The sequence below is a fragment of the Desmodus rotundus genome, chromosome 2 (genome assembly GCF_022682495.2).
Source record: "Desmodus rotundus isolate HL8 chromosome 2, HLdesRot8A.1, whole genome shotgun sequence".
Taxonomy (NCBI): domain Eukaryota; kingdom Metazoa; phylum Chordata; class Mammalia; order Chiroptera; family Phyllostomidae; genus Desmodus; species Desmodus rotundus.
Genome location: NC_071388.1, coordinates 47,767,733 through 47,785,008, shown reverse-complemented (window position 1 = coordinate 47,785,008; position 17,276 = coordinate 47,767,733). Strand labels below are relative to the sequence as shown.

Genomic DNA, 17,276 nt, shown 5'->3' with positions numbered 1-17,276 from the left:
GGGCGGGGGAAGCTATGTGCCCTACTCACCTGGTCTCCCCCCAGTCCTGGAGAGTTACAGGATTTGAAAGGGTAACAGAATGACTTTAGCTAACATGTTGCAGACTAAATTAGTTAGCTAGAAGATGAAAAACTGGGGAAAGTTTGAGATGCTGTTGAAGATAGATCAACTGGGCCTGCTGATTGATTGCTGTAAGGGGTGAGAAAAAACACAGGATATAATGGGAACATCTGGAGGGGCATTTAACCTAGACTAGAACTGGGGACTTCTTCTGAGAGTGCTGGATTCAGAGACCTTGAGGTGAGTTAGGAAGTTGGAGTGTAAGATGAGGTGAGAGGGGACAGGTGAGCCGAAAAAGAGAGAATGGTGTAAATAGCTCCTCATAAGCACATCAAGAAGACTGGAAGCAATAGGAATGCACGTCAGGGTTGTGGGCAGTGAGCAGGAAAGTTACAGGGAAAGTGACCAGTTAACTGTGGGGCAGGGGGGTGTCCATTAGAACCATGTGGGAGTGAGGTGTGGAACAGCTCAATTTGGAAGCTGCTGTAGCAGTTGAGTTGAGAGATGACGACAGTCTAAACCCTTGGTTTTCAAGCAGAAGCTGTTTTCCTCCTATGGTACATTTGACAATGTCCAGAGACATTTTTGGTGGTCACAACTTTCAGGGAGGTGTTACTGGCCAGGGTTGCTGCTAGACATCCTACAATGCACAGGACAGCCCTCATGTAACAAAGAATTATCTGGTCCAAAGTGTCAGTGGTGCCAAGGTTGAGAAGTCCTGGCCTAAGCTAAGGCAACAGTAATGTGCACTGAAAAGAAAGGGACAGACACAGGAAGTAGAACAGAAAGAACTAGGTGATTAATCTGATCCCGGACACCAAGGTCAGGCTGTTAGGGGCAAGGGTTTGAGCAGTGGTGGTCTTCCGTGGGAGAAGAGATTTGTGAAAAGGAACAGAGTGGAAGAAAATGGTGAATTCAGCTGGAAGACTGAACTGGAAACTGACTTGGAAACGTCTATAGGACCACAACATAGAACGGGTAGTGAGCAGTTGAATATATGAGACTTCTTGGCAATAGAGAGATCTTGGAAAGCAATTGCTTAGGACACAGGGAAGTGTCAGGAGAAGGCACTTGTGTAGGGATGGGATGAGGTGAGGTTCAATCCTTAACTGGATTTAGCGCTCATTCTACGTACAGATGGATGCCTGGAAGTGTTTGGGAAGCATCTGCCACTGGGACTGATTGTGATGCTTATGACAAAAATGTGCCAATTGCCTTTTTTGCAGGAGCGAATACAGGCTGATGAAGTGATAGCAATCCTGGATCAAGAAGAACAAGGGAAGCATGCACTGCATATTAACCCGAGAGATGAGCTATGAAAGTGAGAAAGTGTTCTATCAGATATTTATTTAAATTGTTAATCTTATGAGAACCTTTTTATTTTTGTACAGAGCCGTGGTATAAATTAACAGGTTAATACGAGTCACCGTATCTCCCTTCTGTTCCTAAGGATGCTTGCTTGCTTTGCCTCACTTTGTCTGTCTGTCGTGGTTTTTCATCAGCTCATTCATCTCTCACAACTCAGTCACCCGCTCCCCAACACACACACACACACACACACACACACTCTGTCTGCATTGGCTGCAGACCCAAAAGCTCAAGCAGAAAGAGTGAAAGAGTAAATCCGTTTTGGGCAAAACTACGCTCCCACGCATGCTGTTGTTCTAAAGCTAGTGCGTGATTGGGTCTCACAAGGCCTTTCTGGCTCTGAGCCTTTCTGCCACCTCCTCTCGCGGTGCTGATGGCCGTGAGTTTGAGTCTGCGGTGCCTGCCGTATCACTGGGTGGAGGGTCCCCAGGTGCTGAGCAGGAACCGCTCTGATGAGTACTACAGAAGATGGAGCGCCCCAGCCCTTCCAGGGCCTTGATGGAGTTGTTGGCTCTGGAATTTTCACCAGAGAGCACACTTACACTGGAAGCTTCGATTCACCCTCCACAGTGCTACAGAAAAGACGCCTGGGAGTTGTGTCACTAAAAAGGTTGTTTGGGGGCTTCAATGGCTCCTCACCGCACTGACTTTGAAGAAGAAAATCTTGAATCCTGAGTTGGGCCCATCATCTGAGAGTGGAGGCCACGGGTGAGAAGGAGCATTCTGCTCCGAAGAAAAATGGACTTGTGGTGGATTTCAGTCTTCATCTGCACAGAGTTTTGTGGCCCCTCCTCTTTGCTGCTGTCCAGCATGTGGACTTGTTCTTGTGTCTGATTTGTTTAATAAAGGGAGCCTTAATTTAATACCTGGCATTTGTTTTCCTTCTCCCAAATGTTTGAGTTTCCCCGGGGTAGTGGTTCTGTGGGACAACACAGGGGCAAAACTGGGCCATGACTAGTTTTCCTGGCACATGTTCTGGGGCTGCAAGGAAGGGGGGACATCTGCTTTTGGAGAAACAGAAATGGTTGGCAAACAGGTGTTCACGCAGATGGCGCCTGGTCCGTGGGACACGTCTAAGGAAGACACTGCGAAGTCATCATTTGGCTTGGGGCTGAGGCTGTTCTAGCCTAAAGGCACCGCTATCCTAGCCAGTGGGACACCACCTGCCTCTGCGCCAGGCAGTGGTAGAGGTCGTAGCCTTTCCGAAAAGCAGCACGTCAAACATTCTCCTAAATATCATATTTACTTTCTGCCACTTAGCATCATGTTAGTGGTAAGAGCACTCATCCTTTGAGACTGAAAACATGAGTCACGGTGATTTACGAGCTGTTTTCCACCCAACCTTCTAGTTGTGTTTTCATCGTGGGAGAGAGGGCAGAGCATTAGATTATAGTCCCAGCCCCATCAAATATGCCTGCTGTGTGACCTGGAGTCGCTCTCTTCCTTTCTGGGCTTTGGTCTCCTCTGTGGGTGACATAATGGGTTGTGCTGGCTTCCAAAAGCCCTCCCTCTTGCTCTCTGTCCAAAACAAAGCAATAAAAAACAAAAACCAAGCTGACTTGGGATTTATTCACAAATACAACCACAGTAACTTCTACAAACATTTTGAGACTTGTGAATGGGTTCATTATAGGTACATGTGGGTTTAAAATGTTAAGCCCAATTTTAAGGCTATAAAAGTTCCTGAGCTTTGAAAAAGTAGATTGCTATTTGTTTGCTGTCTGGCTGAGAAGTGTTTGCTGGCACTCAGATCTGCTGATAGGAAGATCTGGGCAAGGATCTAATTTCTGTTTTCTGGCAACAAGGCATCAACAAAGAAAACAGCCTTTGGCTTCTTGCAGTCCCACTTCCTGGGTGCTCCAGGAGCCCCGGGAGAGGCAGGGGCTTTGGCACTGATTCTGACATTCAGCCCCACAGAAAGCGGGTGAAGGCCTCCATCAGTGTCCTTTTGGTCGATCATATCTTGTGCCTTTTACCAACAACGGAGGAGTTATTCCTGTTTGGTGGGTTACCAATATTGTTTTACACCTGAGACATCACATATACAGTAAAGCATTTATGTTTTTAATCTGTTCCACATCAAACCATATACATATTTTCATTCAAATAGCTAGGGAGTGTCATCAGATGAATTTTAAAACTTGAGCTCAAAAATTACAGTCTGTGTGCTAATTCCAGGAGCCCACTGGAAGTTTTGTGGCTTTCAGAACTGGAGGTGTGAAGAAGGCCATTGAAATCACTGTCCAGTTCCATCGGCTCAGAAATCAGAACCGGGGATGACTCACTCCCCGGTTACAGACTTTGAGTGATGCGAGAATGCCTGGCCCAGGGGGCTTGTGGCGAGGGAATCTTGGCTCAGGTCAGCACCCACTAGACGAAGGGCTGCCTTTTGGTTTTCGGCAAAGGTGGTGCTTGCTCCCCAGGCTGTGGACCTGCAGAGCCGTGCCTGTCCAGAGGGCTGCCTTTTCTAACTCACTCCCCAGTACTGCATGTGCTTGAGGAAGCCCAGGCTACTCAGCCCAATTGTTAGGACTTCAACTCTAGGACTCTCCATTTATAGCTCTTGGGAAACTGTCACTTGTCATGTGACTCTGCAGCCCTTGTGTACAAAGTCTGGAGTTCTACCAAGCGTTTATTTTCACTGATATGGGTGCACTGAATGCTTATCACACACAGCTTGTTCACACAGGGATGGGAAGCCCTGGGGGGACTCTGGGCATGGATTTTGATGCCCATTTTGCACGTGAGGAAATGGAGAGACTGTAGTTGGTGAACTCAGAGTGTCCATATCTAAGACAGAAGCACGGTCTTTTGAACAGGAGGGGAGAACAAAGCACCCGCTTGTTTGCTCTCTCAGCTGTGCTTCCAGACATATCCAGTAATAAATAATGCATTAATGTAAAGAAAAATGGGTAATTTTATAAAATCCACACTTCTTCTCTCTTTTATTATCCTGCTGAGTTATGTGTAAAGGCACATTCGCCCTTCTCCTCTGAGATATGATGAATATGGGTTGCCTAATTCAATTAGATCAGCCCCATTTTTGAGCAAATTCAGTGAGTCAGGCACTGCTTTCATAAAAGCTCACAAAAGGAAAGAAGATTCTAGTCAGGACTCATTTCCCTCTCCCTTTGAGCAGAAAGAACCTGGAACTTGAATTTCCTCTTGAGAAAAAACAACTGACACAAGACAGAGAGGTATTTTGGGATATGTAGCATGCTTCCTTCAGAGCCCTGGATGTCAATTGTTTGACAAGGAAGTTTTAGTTTAATGCAGTCTGTGGACATAGCACTTTCTTTTGGCATTTACTCAGCTGGGGAGAAGCCATGGAGTCACTACCATTTAATAATTTATACCTATGAATTTTAATTGAAGCACAAATGCTGAATTAGTTCATGTAAGAGCCACAGCAAACAACTCACTAACCGATGTCAAGAAAGGAGGTAATGGGGGCCACCTCACCAGTCCTTTATGCCAAAGGATAAAAATTCTGAGATGACTGACAATGGTGTGACTGAGAAGTGGGAGAAAATTGAACTGTTGCACATCCGGAACTTTGGGGAAACCAGAGCCATTTGGCAAAAAACCCTAAGCCATAAGTCAGATTGGGCCCCCGGTTATGGTCCCTCTCTGGCTCCTGCCAAGAAGCCTGGGATATAAAGTGGCCCAGCCACATAGTCCCACAGCCCACCCACAAATCCTCCATTCCCAGGTAATTCAATGTTTCCAACATGAGACATAAGGGCTCATTTTGTTTTGAGCCTGGTTGATTGCTTCTGACGCATGGAGACTAGTAACATCAACCACTTCTGAGCTCACTGCTGGACTGAGCTGCAGACTCATGCTGTCAGAGCTCCCCCATTTCTCCTCCCCCTGGTAAATCAGTGTTTTCTGTGCCCGCTGCTGACCTCCGAGGCCAGACGACGTCCAGTCTGGAACAATCCGATCATTGATTCTGCCTTGCTGTGCAATGGATGACATCAGCCGTGTGAAAAGTTGGCTTAGTGAGTCACCTCTTCCTTCAGAGATCTTGTTAAGGGCTCACAGAAAAATAACCAAACAAAATGTTCCCGCCCTCTCTTTTCCTGACACACGCTAATGAGGAGGAAATGTGAATGCTCATTCAGTCCATACACAGCACATGTTTTCTCCTGGCCACTTTATGTGATTTACCTGGGGGGCGGGGCAGGGAAGAAAAGGTGCATGAGAGGAGTCTAGCCCTCCAAAGGTAGGTCACCACAGAGAAGGTCGAGGATACAGTAGAGCTGGACGACCTTTTCAGTCCTTGTCCCAAATCGACTTCTGCTCTGGAATGGCTGACCAACTGCCTTCATCGAAGTCTCCACTTCAGAAGTGAATTGGATACCTTTGATCTACCTGGGAACTCTTGCCCTCGGCCCCTCCTGTCAGATTTAGGTGCTTTCCCTGTTGATGACAGGGTGATGGCATAGGTCCTGGAAATTTTATCTAGACCCTACTTAAACCCTCTTCGCTCTTCCCAAGTTGATGTTTTTACCTCTGAATCACTGTATGATGGTGGGTGGGGATAGAAATGAGAACCAGGCAAGAAGCATTACCTGCTATGTCTCATCTTTTTCCACTTGTAAATCACATATCCCATTGTTTCAAAGGGTTGTAATCATGGTTGGCATTTAGTAAGTTCTTTTATGGTCTTGAAACACTTGACTATCATACGTAACTGCACAATTATCTTGAGAGACACCCCGGTGCAGCCTGCATGCTATAAACACAGACAATGAGCGGTCACGGGGAGGGTGATGTAGTGAAGCTCTGGCCATTCACGGATGAACTCTTCCGTCGGTTTCCGAGTGGCTACTCAGTAGTGGTTTGAGGGAGGTATTCAAAAATGACTAAGGCGTTAATCTTTTCTTCATGGAATTCAAAGTAAAGTGGGGAAAATAGATGTAAACAAATGAAAAATATAAAGTGAGGCAAGCGCTGCAATTGAAAGGTTATGGCAGAGGCAGGTACGAAATAGGCCGTGTGAGTTCAGAGAAGGGAGTGGTTGGAGACGGGGCTTCGCCGAGCAGATGACAGTTAATCTGGGTGTCGAGTGCCGGTTCTGCCACCAAAATGCAGAAAGAAATGGGCTATATGATCTCTCATTTCACCCCAGTATCCTAACTGAAAAAGTGTTGAATCTGAACTGGATGATTTCTTGCATTCTACAATAGTAAGCTTTCAGAATAGTTGGGAGAGCTCATACTAAAATTGGTCTTTTGGAGGTGGGGTGGATTGGGATCTTTACTACAGATTGCCCCCAAGAAAAGCACTGTAATGAATGCTGTGAAAATCCAAGTAAATACCAGTTTAAAAATAAAGTTTTGTTCTCCTGTGAGGAGGTATAGTTAGGTGGGTGGGGAGTAGCCATAAAAGAACCGTGCTTCTTACTAAGAAGCACATGAGCAGCAGGTGTCAGAGAAAGCTGAAGGGAACCCCCTCGTTCAGACTGACGTTAACGAGCTCTCCCAGGGGCATTTTCTTCTGCTGCCCGCGAGTCCAAGAAACTTCACGTGCCCTGGAACCAGTCTGTTCATTCAAACCCTTACACGTTCGTCTCAGAAATGGAAATAATTAAGAGAGTCTTGCCACCTAAGGATATTCAGGTGTGTTGTCTGAAAAGCCTAAAGAAGTTGGTAACATCAGTCAAGCTTTTATTAAAACCAGAAAGCTCTGTAATGTTTTAGTAAAGACATCACTTCCAATACCAAATGGAATGGGGTGTCAGAAGCTTTGGGAAAGCTTAGAGGCAAATCACCTGCAATAGGAGTTAATGGGGCAAACTTGCCTTATGTAGAACCAGACAGCTGAATAGGACACCATGCAATAAGTGTGCAACACACTTACTATGTTTGTTCTCTGTACCTGTTTTTGGTTTGTGAGACTTTGAAAATGCCTTTGAAGGTCTTTGGTAATCATACTGCTTAGATTTAGAATAAATATGGAGTCTGAGGCTTAGAAGCCAACTTCACTTCTAGTCACGAGAGTAATGTTCTGGGCTTTCACGATGTTCCCGTGTTTAGCAACATTTACTCAGCAGATCCCAGCATTTCTACTGTACTTGGAGTTCAGAGTTTTGGGATATGTTTTTCTCACAAGATAATATGGATTAGAATTCTATTTCCTTGAAGTTAATATTGAAAACTAAATAAAAACTATTTAGTTGTTTTCTCTCCTCCATATCCAAGAAAAAAGTGTACAACATTTTGTAGCAAATTGCATTCTGAGTGGTCTTAATTTTCAATTTATTCTACCTGTAGCTGCTTAGCACCAAGTGAAGAACAGGCATGAGGCATTGACTAGAGACAGCCAAGATTCGTAGAACAATGTCCCATGTTCCTTCATTGGTCACCGCTAAGCATCTCACAACAGCCAAGGGAAAAAGAAAGCCAGAGTAGATGAACAAATTGACTTAAGTCAAAGTTACAGGGTGGATGTGTTTCCAGAGTAAAATAAATAAATAAGTGGTTGTACACGCTAAGGATATTTTACAGTTCTGACCAGTTTTTATGACTGGCTAGAAGGCAGGAGGAATTAGTATAAACTTAAATGACCCCAAGCCTCCACAGTCCTCCACTCATCATTATACATACTGTTTAGAACACATGTAAATATAAATCCTGTAACTTGTTTGGAGTGTTAAAAGTAAACAGGAAACAATGCTTACTTAGCTCTTTTAGAATTTTCTTTTTTGGTTAAATCTTCAATTCTTCAAGCTCATTACAGAGTTTCTGACTAATACAGTTTATGCAGATTTCATAGAAGCAGCAAAATGTGGGAAAAAGAGCCCAGACCTGTAAGCTCAAAGGGTTAATATTTAGGATTGAAACCTAGTCCCATGCCCCATGTGAATTTGTAAAAAATCAGTTAATCCGCTGAACCTCAGTTCCTCCATCTGCAATCCCTCTACCCAGAAATAGCTCCGAGTAGCACTTTGCACAAATGTATATACATATTAAACAAATGGGGTTTTACGTTAATTATGCTTTTGAAATAATGCTTTATTTCCTTAAATTACATTGTAACTATTCTCCATGTCATGTCATATTCTTCTACATCACTCTGACATTGATTACATACAATTCCTCTGAATGGATACACCCAGAATATATTTTTTCAATCCTCTGTTGATGGATATTTATTTATTTATTGCCATTATAGATATAAATATTGACTTTTTATTATATTTATTAACACTTGAATTGCTTGGTTCCACGGAATGCAAAATTATAAAAGACCTCTATGTGTTTTTCTCTCTCTTATCTTTACTTTTTCTCTAATTCAACAGAGGGGAAGATAACTGCTTGTAGAAGGCAGGAATCAGACTTTGTGTTTCTCATTTCCAAAATCGCTTTATTAATCGATGTTACAGATTCACAACAGGCTTCCCTTACCAATTGGTCTTCACTCCGTGGAGAACGGCGGTCTCTGTCACCATGTCCTCGCACAGTCTTACCCAGCCTGTCTTTGCTTTCATGTCCCTTGATATCATTTTCTCCCACGATGAAGAAACCTTAGCGTATTCTGAAAGGTCATTTTCTAGAGTGCATTTATACTAGTGAAGCTGCAGTATAGTGAGACCTCCATGGAGTTAGTGAGATCCTTGATTTACATAAACGTCACTCATAAGGAAGCAAATCATTGGCTTCACATAAACATCCATCATGACATACGAGCAGATCAGGAACAGTGGAAGGGAAGGTTTTGATTTTGTGTCTGTGCAATTTAGGGAGGACTTCCTGCGTGTTCTTTCCTGGGTGAGTGCTGTAGATTTCATTACTTGAGATTACAGGCATATTCATATAGATAAACTATATAATTTGTAGCCTTGTCATTGGGTTTCCCTACCATAGATATTGCAGCAAACACATAAAGTGAGTCTGGACAAGGATGAACTGCTCTCCCCTCTTTCTTCTCTTATGGACCTGAAACTCATCTCATTTATCATTTTGTTGTTGACATATATGGGTACCCATCTAGTTTTATTGAAACTGAAGCCGCTTGTGGTGATAACTTCGCCTGAGAAAGCAATTTTACCGTCCTTGCAGCGTGCTGTGAATCGGTGGTTATGAAATGTATCAGACGACGTGGCCTATTTAGTTTGGGCAATACATCTTCATGTCCCCCTTGCACCATTGTTCGTTCTTAAATCGCCATTCAAGTTCTGTAAGCTGCAGATTGCATAGTGGTTTTTGGTCAGAGAGCATCCAATACAACCCAGGGGTTCCTAAGGAATGTTTGGAGGTTGCTGAAGAGACATCTCCCAGTGAGAAACTTCCGCTGCGCTGCTACTATGCCAGAGGCAGAAGTTTCAATAACATTTCCCCAAGTACTGCTCCAATCAACCCGAGGCCTTGGGTTTATGCCAGTGGCTAGGCGGCCCCAGCTACCTGTGTAGCTGGAAACCATCCTGGGGGCTCTGTGAAATAAATTTATAACCGAAGAGTTCCCCATATCCAAGCACCACAAGATTCTTTGGTCCAACATAATAAAAACAGTCATTGAGCACCTGCTCTGGGTCAGGCACTTTGCTCTCCAACTGAGAATACATAGATCGCAAGATACAGCCGCTGCTCTTAGGAAGCTTATAGTTTATAAGAGGATAGACATGAACAGAAATAACTAATTTGGGATGCCACTAGTATGCACACTGATGTTACTTCATTCTTCTCATGAAAATTAACTGTTTAATGAACAGAACTAGCTCCCTAGTAGCTTACTCATGTAAATCATAAAGGTGTTTATTAAAGCAGCAGAGTAAGCAGGAAAAAGAGTTAAGACCTAAGTAAGAGACCTACCACCTAAAGAGCTAGAGCAACCAGTCCTGAAGGAGAGAGAGAATAAAGGTAGAGCCAGAGCCCTGGCCACTGTAGCCCAGTTGCTTGGAGCATTGCCCCATGAACCAAAAGGTCACAGGTTCGATTCCTGGTCAGGGCACATGCCTGGGTTTCTTAGCAAAAGGGCACTTGTGAGTTTCAGGTTCAGTCCCCAGTAGGGGCCCAGACAGGAGGCAACCGATTGATGTTTCTCTTTCACATTGATGTTTCTTTCTCTCTCTCTCTCTCTCTCTCTCTCTCTCTCTCAACCCCCCTTCCCCCCCTCCTCACAACCCTCCCTGAAATCAATAAGCATCTTCTGTTGTCACTTGCTGAAAGCTAAGCACACTCACTAGTGAAATTAGCAAAAGGGCACTTGTGAGCTTCCATACAGGGTGTAGAGAAAGTTTGATTTTTAAATGTTTAATCATTTCTTAAACATATTGCTCTTTTTCCAAAATGTGGCCATGTGTGATGGTTTGATTTCTCTCCCAACACCACTTCATCCCTTCATTAAACTTGGAGCCGCATCAGGTAGTAAATCAGTGCTATTCCTTTGACTAATTCATAACTAAAATACCATATTTCTTTAAAAAATCTTCTGATTTTCTCTTAGTATTTTAACCTCTGAGAGGTACAAATTCCAGTCAATCAGTGGACCATTGATTTTATATTAGAACATACACAATAAGAGATGAAACAGAAATTGACAGCCTGCTTTCTGATCAGAATTTTTGTATGTCTTACCTCTCTAGAGTACTTGTAATTAACAGGGACAGTTTTAGCTGTCAAGATTCCCCCCCCCCCAAATGAATATGCATTCTAGGTATTAACACAATATGTGGAATCACCATTTATGGAATATTTCTGGGGTTGGGGTTGGAGGAAATCAGGTAGGAAAGTACAGGGGGATGCCTCAAATTTGAAGCAAGGAGCTAAGAGATTTTTATCTTTAGGTGTATAATTGGTGCCTTGATCTCCATTAATCTATAGGATAAGGGACAGAATCAATCTTGAGTTTCCTCCAATCACACCATCAAAAATACATTTCATTTAACTAAATCACACCCTATGCATATCTAAGTATTTATAAAGGCATCACAAATTCCAGCAATTGAACAAGAATTCATTCCCATTGCTATCCTTCAGAGCAGCCTACTAGTTTTGTTGGAACATGTTTATTACCAGTTGCTAACCCGGGTGTTGTATTATTGCTAAGCCTCGATGGAACATTTATGGACTTGTTTTATGAGTTGCTAATCTGTGCTGTGAACCCATCAGTCTGTTTGCAGTGGGGAGGCAGTGCGTGGGGGTGGAAAGAGGGAGGATCATTTTGTTTGATGTGTTGGTGGGAGGGAAGTTGGTCATGAAGTTTGAACTAAGATGTACCAAAAGGGTTCCGTGTTCACCCTTGCACAAAAATAAGCTGTAATCAATAGATGTTGTTTATAAGTAGGTTTTTCAGTCATCATACTGTTTTTTACGCTTGTTTATATTTTTCTTCAGGGGAAATCGCTCACGTCAAAGAGATTAACAAGTCTTGTTTAGTCTTACTGAAAGGACCATCCTGTAGCACGGAAGCAGGCTGAGTCGTGGCGTGTACTTTGTAGCTCTGTGTTGTCACCTGGAACAGAGGACCTTAGAACAAGATGTTGCATGAGCAAAGGACCTGAACTGTTCTTCCTCTGTGTGCCGTAAGGCATTGCCATCTGCAAGGGACTCTACCATGTCAATGCCTCCATTTCAAAATGTGGTCTGGTTACTTCTTCCTTGTACTAAGCTGGATCTGTGTCTTTTCCTTTTTATCAAGTTCAAGTGAAGTAAACCTTTTACTTCCCACCCCCTTCTCTCTCTTTCTCTTCAAGCTTCTGCTAAATACACAGCTCACTGAAAATTCAGTCAATGACAAACTGGAAGAATTGTGAAAGGAAAAAAAAAAGTATTTATCAATAAGTATAAATATGGCTTCACATTTGCCAATCAATCAATTAGCACAGGAAGTTTCACCTCACCAATGTATTCACAGTTACCGACAAGCTCATATCTTCGTCCATTGTCTGTACATTCTCAGTTAATGTTTCTTGCATTTATTTTTATACCGTATTTAAATAAGAAACACCTTTTACTCCAAACAGATTAAAGTTGATTCCTTCTCTGTAAATTTGTGTATGTTTATATTGTTGTTTTACCTTTCATTAAAAGATGCCGAATCTCGTTGCTTTTGTAACTTTTGACATTTGTCAGAACTGAAACAGAAAAGGCTTAGAGAGCATCAACAAATGTAGAGTTGCAACAAATTTGAACTATTGCCCTGGGGTAGGAGGGTGGAGGGTGGGAGGTGGGGGCAGGTGGAGCGGGGAAAAATGGCGGTGGGAAAATGGAGACAACTGTATTTGAACAACAACAACAATTAAATTAAATTTTTAAAAAAGCACAACTATCACCCTGGAGGTTCAGTTCAGGGTTTCAAGACAAACTTGGCTGGTGCAGCAACCAGGAACAGATCGAAAGTGTCCATTTGGGGGGCCCACCCAGGTCCAGGTGCATCCTTTTTCTCCTACGAGGAAAAAAAAACAACACAAATCGGGCTTCCGCATTTTCAGAACTATCTACAGGTTGTTCTGTATTGTTATGAATATGCATCTCAATGTTTTGCTAATGAATGTTCTATTAGAATTAGGTTTTAGTGTGATTTCCCAACTCAAGAGCAGATTTTTTTTTAAGTATAATTAAAAATCCCTTAGGCTGGTGGCTATTAACTCATTGATGGTAACAAATCCCTTTGAGAACTTGATGGTAATTACTAACATTTGGTGAGTACTTCCCAAGTGCCTGCCACTGTATTACGGTATCCAAGTGCCCATCAGGTCCTCACATCTAATCCTCACAGCCACCCCTATAAGAGCATGTCTGTAATTTTGAGAATATTGAGGCAGGGAGAAGGTAAGCGACTTGTTCAAAGTCTCACAGCCAAGGTGGGGGGCAGGGGTTGGAGTAGAATTCCAAGCACTCTGATCCCAGAGCCCACTATACCACGCCAATCCACTTACACCATACACCTTCTTTTAGTCAGTTAGGTGAGAATCCATGCACACTGTTACACTGGAAACATTTGCACTGAATCTGAGGGCATTTCGCAGAGTTCCATCTCTGAAACTCATCCATGGACGCAGAAAAGGAACCTGATTACCTTTAAGGTTGGACCAGGGACGCCACAGGTTTTCCAGCCAGGGTGTGGATCTCACCGGTTTGCTTTTGCGGCCCCCAAGGCATTGCAGACTCTGGTTATTATTTTTTTAAAGAGGTCTGTTATTAATGTTTATTAATGACCAGGTAAATTTAAATTCTTAAAAAGTATACCAATGTTGGTGGGAAATCAATAGTGGAGTTTGTTAGCTAGCTTATAAAACTGCCACAAAAATGGAAGAAACTTGGTAGGAGAAGTTTGTACATAGGTTATAATTTGAACACTAAATAGTTTCAGAAAGACTTAATTGTATGTGCATAGGTCTTTTTAAAAGGAATACATAAAATGCAAATAAATCGGAGTTTATACATGTACTTTTGTAAGAACACCTAATTCAAGACAGCTTTGGGCTAGCACTGTAGCTAGATTGAAACCCTAGCTTAAAGAAACATTACTTGGAAGAAAATAATAACCCTATTCGAAGAATATGGTGCATAAGCAATGATCCTTGCACAAATATGATTGGTCATTCTGGAGGCAACTTTTCACAAATTGTTAGTCCCGAAAAACCCATTGTTACAGACTATTTCATAGATTTATACAGAAATGAAGGCAACAGAGGACAAAGAAGAGAAACCATCAAGCAAATATCCCCAAGTCAGGAGCTTCTAGTAAGAGTATGAGTCAGTTTCAGGGTTCAAAAACTCAGTTGTGAAGCAGTAGTATTTCAGGAGAAGAACATACAAAAGTTTAGGAGTTAAACTTTTTTGGCAGTTAACTCCAGCATGGCAACTATCTCCCACCCCATCTCGGGACAATGTGATATCTAAAGCACAGGTAAAAATCTCTCACATTTCTAATAAATAAACTGGTTAAGAAGAAGACTTAAAGCAATTTAAACACTCATCCACTAAAGTAGTGGCCCGGACTTTCTACACTTATACTGTAAAACTATTTAGTTCATCCACTAAATGGCATCAGCCCGCTGCTTGCCTTCAAGGTGCCACAGTTGTTCCCTACAAAGGATGCTATTCTTGAATCAGAGCACTAGAAACAGCAGCCTCGCCCCAGCTGTCTCCTGTCGTACACCAGGAAAACAAATGAGCGCAGAATCCTTCCCTCTTCTTTATGGCAAATGTGTGAGTGTATCTTGCTACTCAGGAATGGCAAATTCATCTCAGATTCCCCTGGCTGAGTGCTCACTTCTCTTTGAAGGTATGTGATAGTTGATGAATAGCGTTGGGGTATGAACAAAAGTAAGTCTTGGACACTTGAATAAATTTAGTCCAACCGACATGCACTAATTATCTGTCCACATGGGACTCTGTGTCCTTAAATACACACTCGAGAGAGCACGTCGAAACATCCACAGATTTTACTACGACTATCTCTTTGCATACCGAAAGACCCTCTAAAATATTACCATGAGATAAAAAAGGTACCAACCCATCTTCTAAGTCATTGTAAGAGATAGTTAAGTGTAGGGAACAGTTCCACATGTGGGAAGTGTAGCCACGTCCCACTCAGAAAAGCCAGTGGGAGCGAGTTTCCGGCAGGCAGGGCCCACGAGCATGCACGGGTTCTCCCATGGTGAGTCAGGCCTGCATTGTATCTAGGCTGCTATGAGACTGGCTTTTGCTAAAACTCCCTAACCCTGGATTGAGGCAGCAAACGTTTATTGGGTATCGTTAACTTCCCAAGGTCTGTGCCAAAACACCCATGTATGGAGTGTAACCAGTTCAAGCACGTTCCCACTGGACCTGTAATACCCCTCTCTTTGAAGTAATTAGCAGCATTTCCGAGTGGGAGCAGGGCTACATTTCCCCCATGTGGAACATTTCCCCATACTCTCTCTTGGCCAGAGGTCCCTGGTTCTTCCTTTTTGCACTCTGCCTTCATGCGGGTGGGAGACATGCTTGGAAATGTGGTCTCCAGAAAAATGTGTGGTCCCCTGGACAGTAGGGAAAGCATCCAGTTCTATGAACACAGTCACAGTGACCTCATGAACCTGGAACGATGACTCCGGAGTGGGGGACAATGTCCCTAGGAAGGGACGCATTGTCTGTGGGGAGGCTTCTGGTCAGAGAGGCCCCATACCTGGCCCTCAGCATGCCCTGAAATTAGCTAGCCATGTCTTTGACAAAAGCTATCTCCAGGGAGCCTCCTCTGTATTTCCATCCATAAGAGAGTCCCCTTATGGATGGAAAAACAGAGCTATCCTCACAGTGATGAGGTCTGGAGTGGAGGATCCATGTAGTTTCCCAGAAGTTAGGTGAGAGATGCACATCTGGGCCCGTGGGATCCGGCTGCTGTGGTGGCAATAGACCCATTAACACTGACTACAAAATTCGGGGGAGAAACAGGGAGGGCATGGCCACTCTGTAAGTGAGAGGGTGTGAGGGTCAGAGAAAGCCCCCCGAGAAAGCCCTCCCCCTGGTGCAGAACAGTGGCTGGCAACCTGTCCCTGCCCCAGGTCCCTGGTTTTTCCCTGGGAACTCTAAGAATGAGGGGGTGGGAGACTTGCTCAGAAGTATGGTGTCCAGAAAAACGTACATCCTCTGGAAGGAAGAGAAAGCGTCCAGTTCCACGGACACGGTCCCAGGAACCACGGCAACAGGGCTGACACATCAAGGATGGCAACTGGCCCCGAGGGAGAATTCTGGTGGGACAGTAGGCAACACCCCTGACCAGCCCAGCTTCTTGGCCAGAAACGAGCTAGCCCTAGCTCTGCAACAAGCCATCTCCTAGGGGCCTGCCCCTGTTCTTCCATCCGTAAGGGGGGACCCCCTTACGGATGGAAGAACAGGGGGATCTTCGCAGTGGGGAGGACTGGACTGAGGGGTCTGGGGCTTTCCCGCAACTTAGGCCAGGTTCTCGCACGCTGGCCCCAGGGGCCCGAGCCCCAGGGAGGCAGAGGGCCGCTTATAGCGCGATGCAGGTGTCCTGTGAGGGTCAGGGGATGGTGTGGGCACTCTCCGGGGGACAGAGGGCACCTGAGCCCCAAGAGAGCCCCCGGGAAAGCCCGTGGCCTCCCTGAGCTCCTGCCGTGGGGCCTGGTCCTGCTGGCCTGGGGCCAAGTTCACCGAAGGTGAATGCCTTCTGCTGACACAAAGGACAGGAGCCCGCCAGTTCCCTCACGGGGAAGGGGGCGTGAGCTCTGGGGGACTGAGGTGGAAGAGGTCACACTGGATTCCTGGGTGGTTCAGCACAGACTTTGTGGAGAGTTGAAGCCCCTGGGTCCCAGTTGGCGGCCTCGGAGCAGGGTGGGGGAGTATCAGCCAAAGCCAGACTCTAGGCCGCCCAGGTGGACCACAGGCCTGACTCCCCAAGGGAGAACCTGTCCGTGGGCGAGGGTCCCGAATGCCGGGCCCGCTCTCCCATGCACGGAACCATGGCTGGACCCAGACCAGGCCCCAGGACCCCAGGTCATCCCTGGGAATTCTGCCTCTGTGAGGGTGGGAGACCTGCTGGAAAAGGTGGGCCACAGGAAAACTCGGGTTGCTCTGGGTGGCAGGGCCAGCATGCAGTTCCACGGACACACCCAAAGGGACCCTGGTAAGCTGGCCATTTAACTCCAGGGTGGGGCACGTTGCCCAGAGGAAGGCTCCTGGTGGGGGGGCCACCCCTGCAGCGGCCGAGACTCGCAACTCCGCCCAGAACAAGCAGGCCGCCCATCAGACAAAAGGCATCTACTGGGACCCTCCCCCTTGTTATTCCATCCATAAGGGGAGCTCCTTTACGGATGAAAGAACAGGGGGATCTTGGCAGTGGTGGAGATGTGACAGAGGGGTCTACGGGTCTGCCCTCACATAAGCCACTTGCTC

General features: G+C 44.9%; 1 protein-coding gene across 1 annotated transcript in view; it reads left to right on the top strand.

The window, feature by feature from the left end:
• The window catches only part of P3H2 (prolyl 3-hydroxylase 2), a 147,231-nt gene extending 144,940 nt beyond the window's left edge, over positions 1–2,291 (top strand). Inside the window, exon 15 of the mRNA XM_045192071.3 lies at positions 1,287–2,291. Within this exon, the coding sequence (XP_045048006.2) occupies positions 1,287–1,379 (93 nt within the window). The 3' untranslated portion in view covers positions 1,380–2,291. The remainder of the gene's footprint in view (positions 1–1,286) is intronic.
• Positions 2,292–17,276: the final 14,985 nt, after the last annotated feature.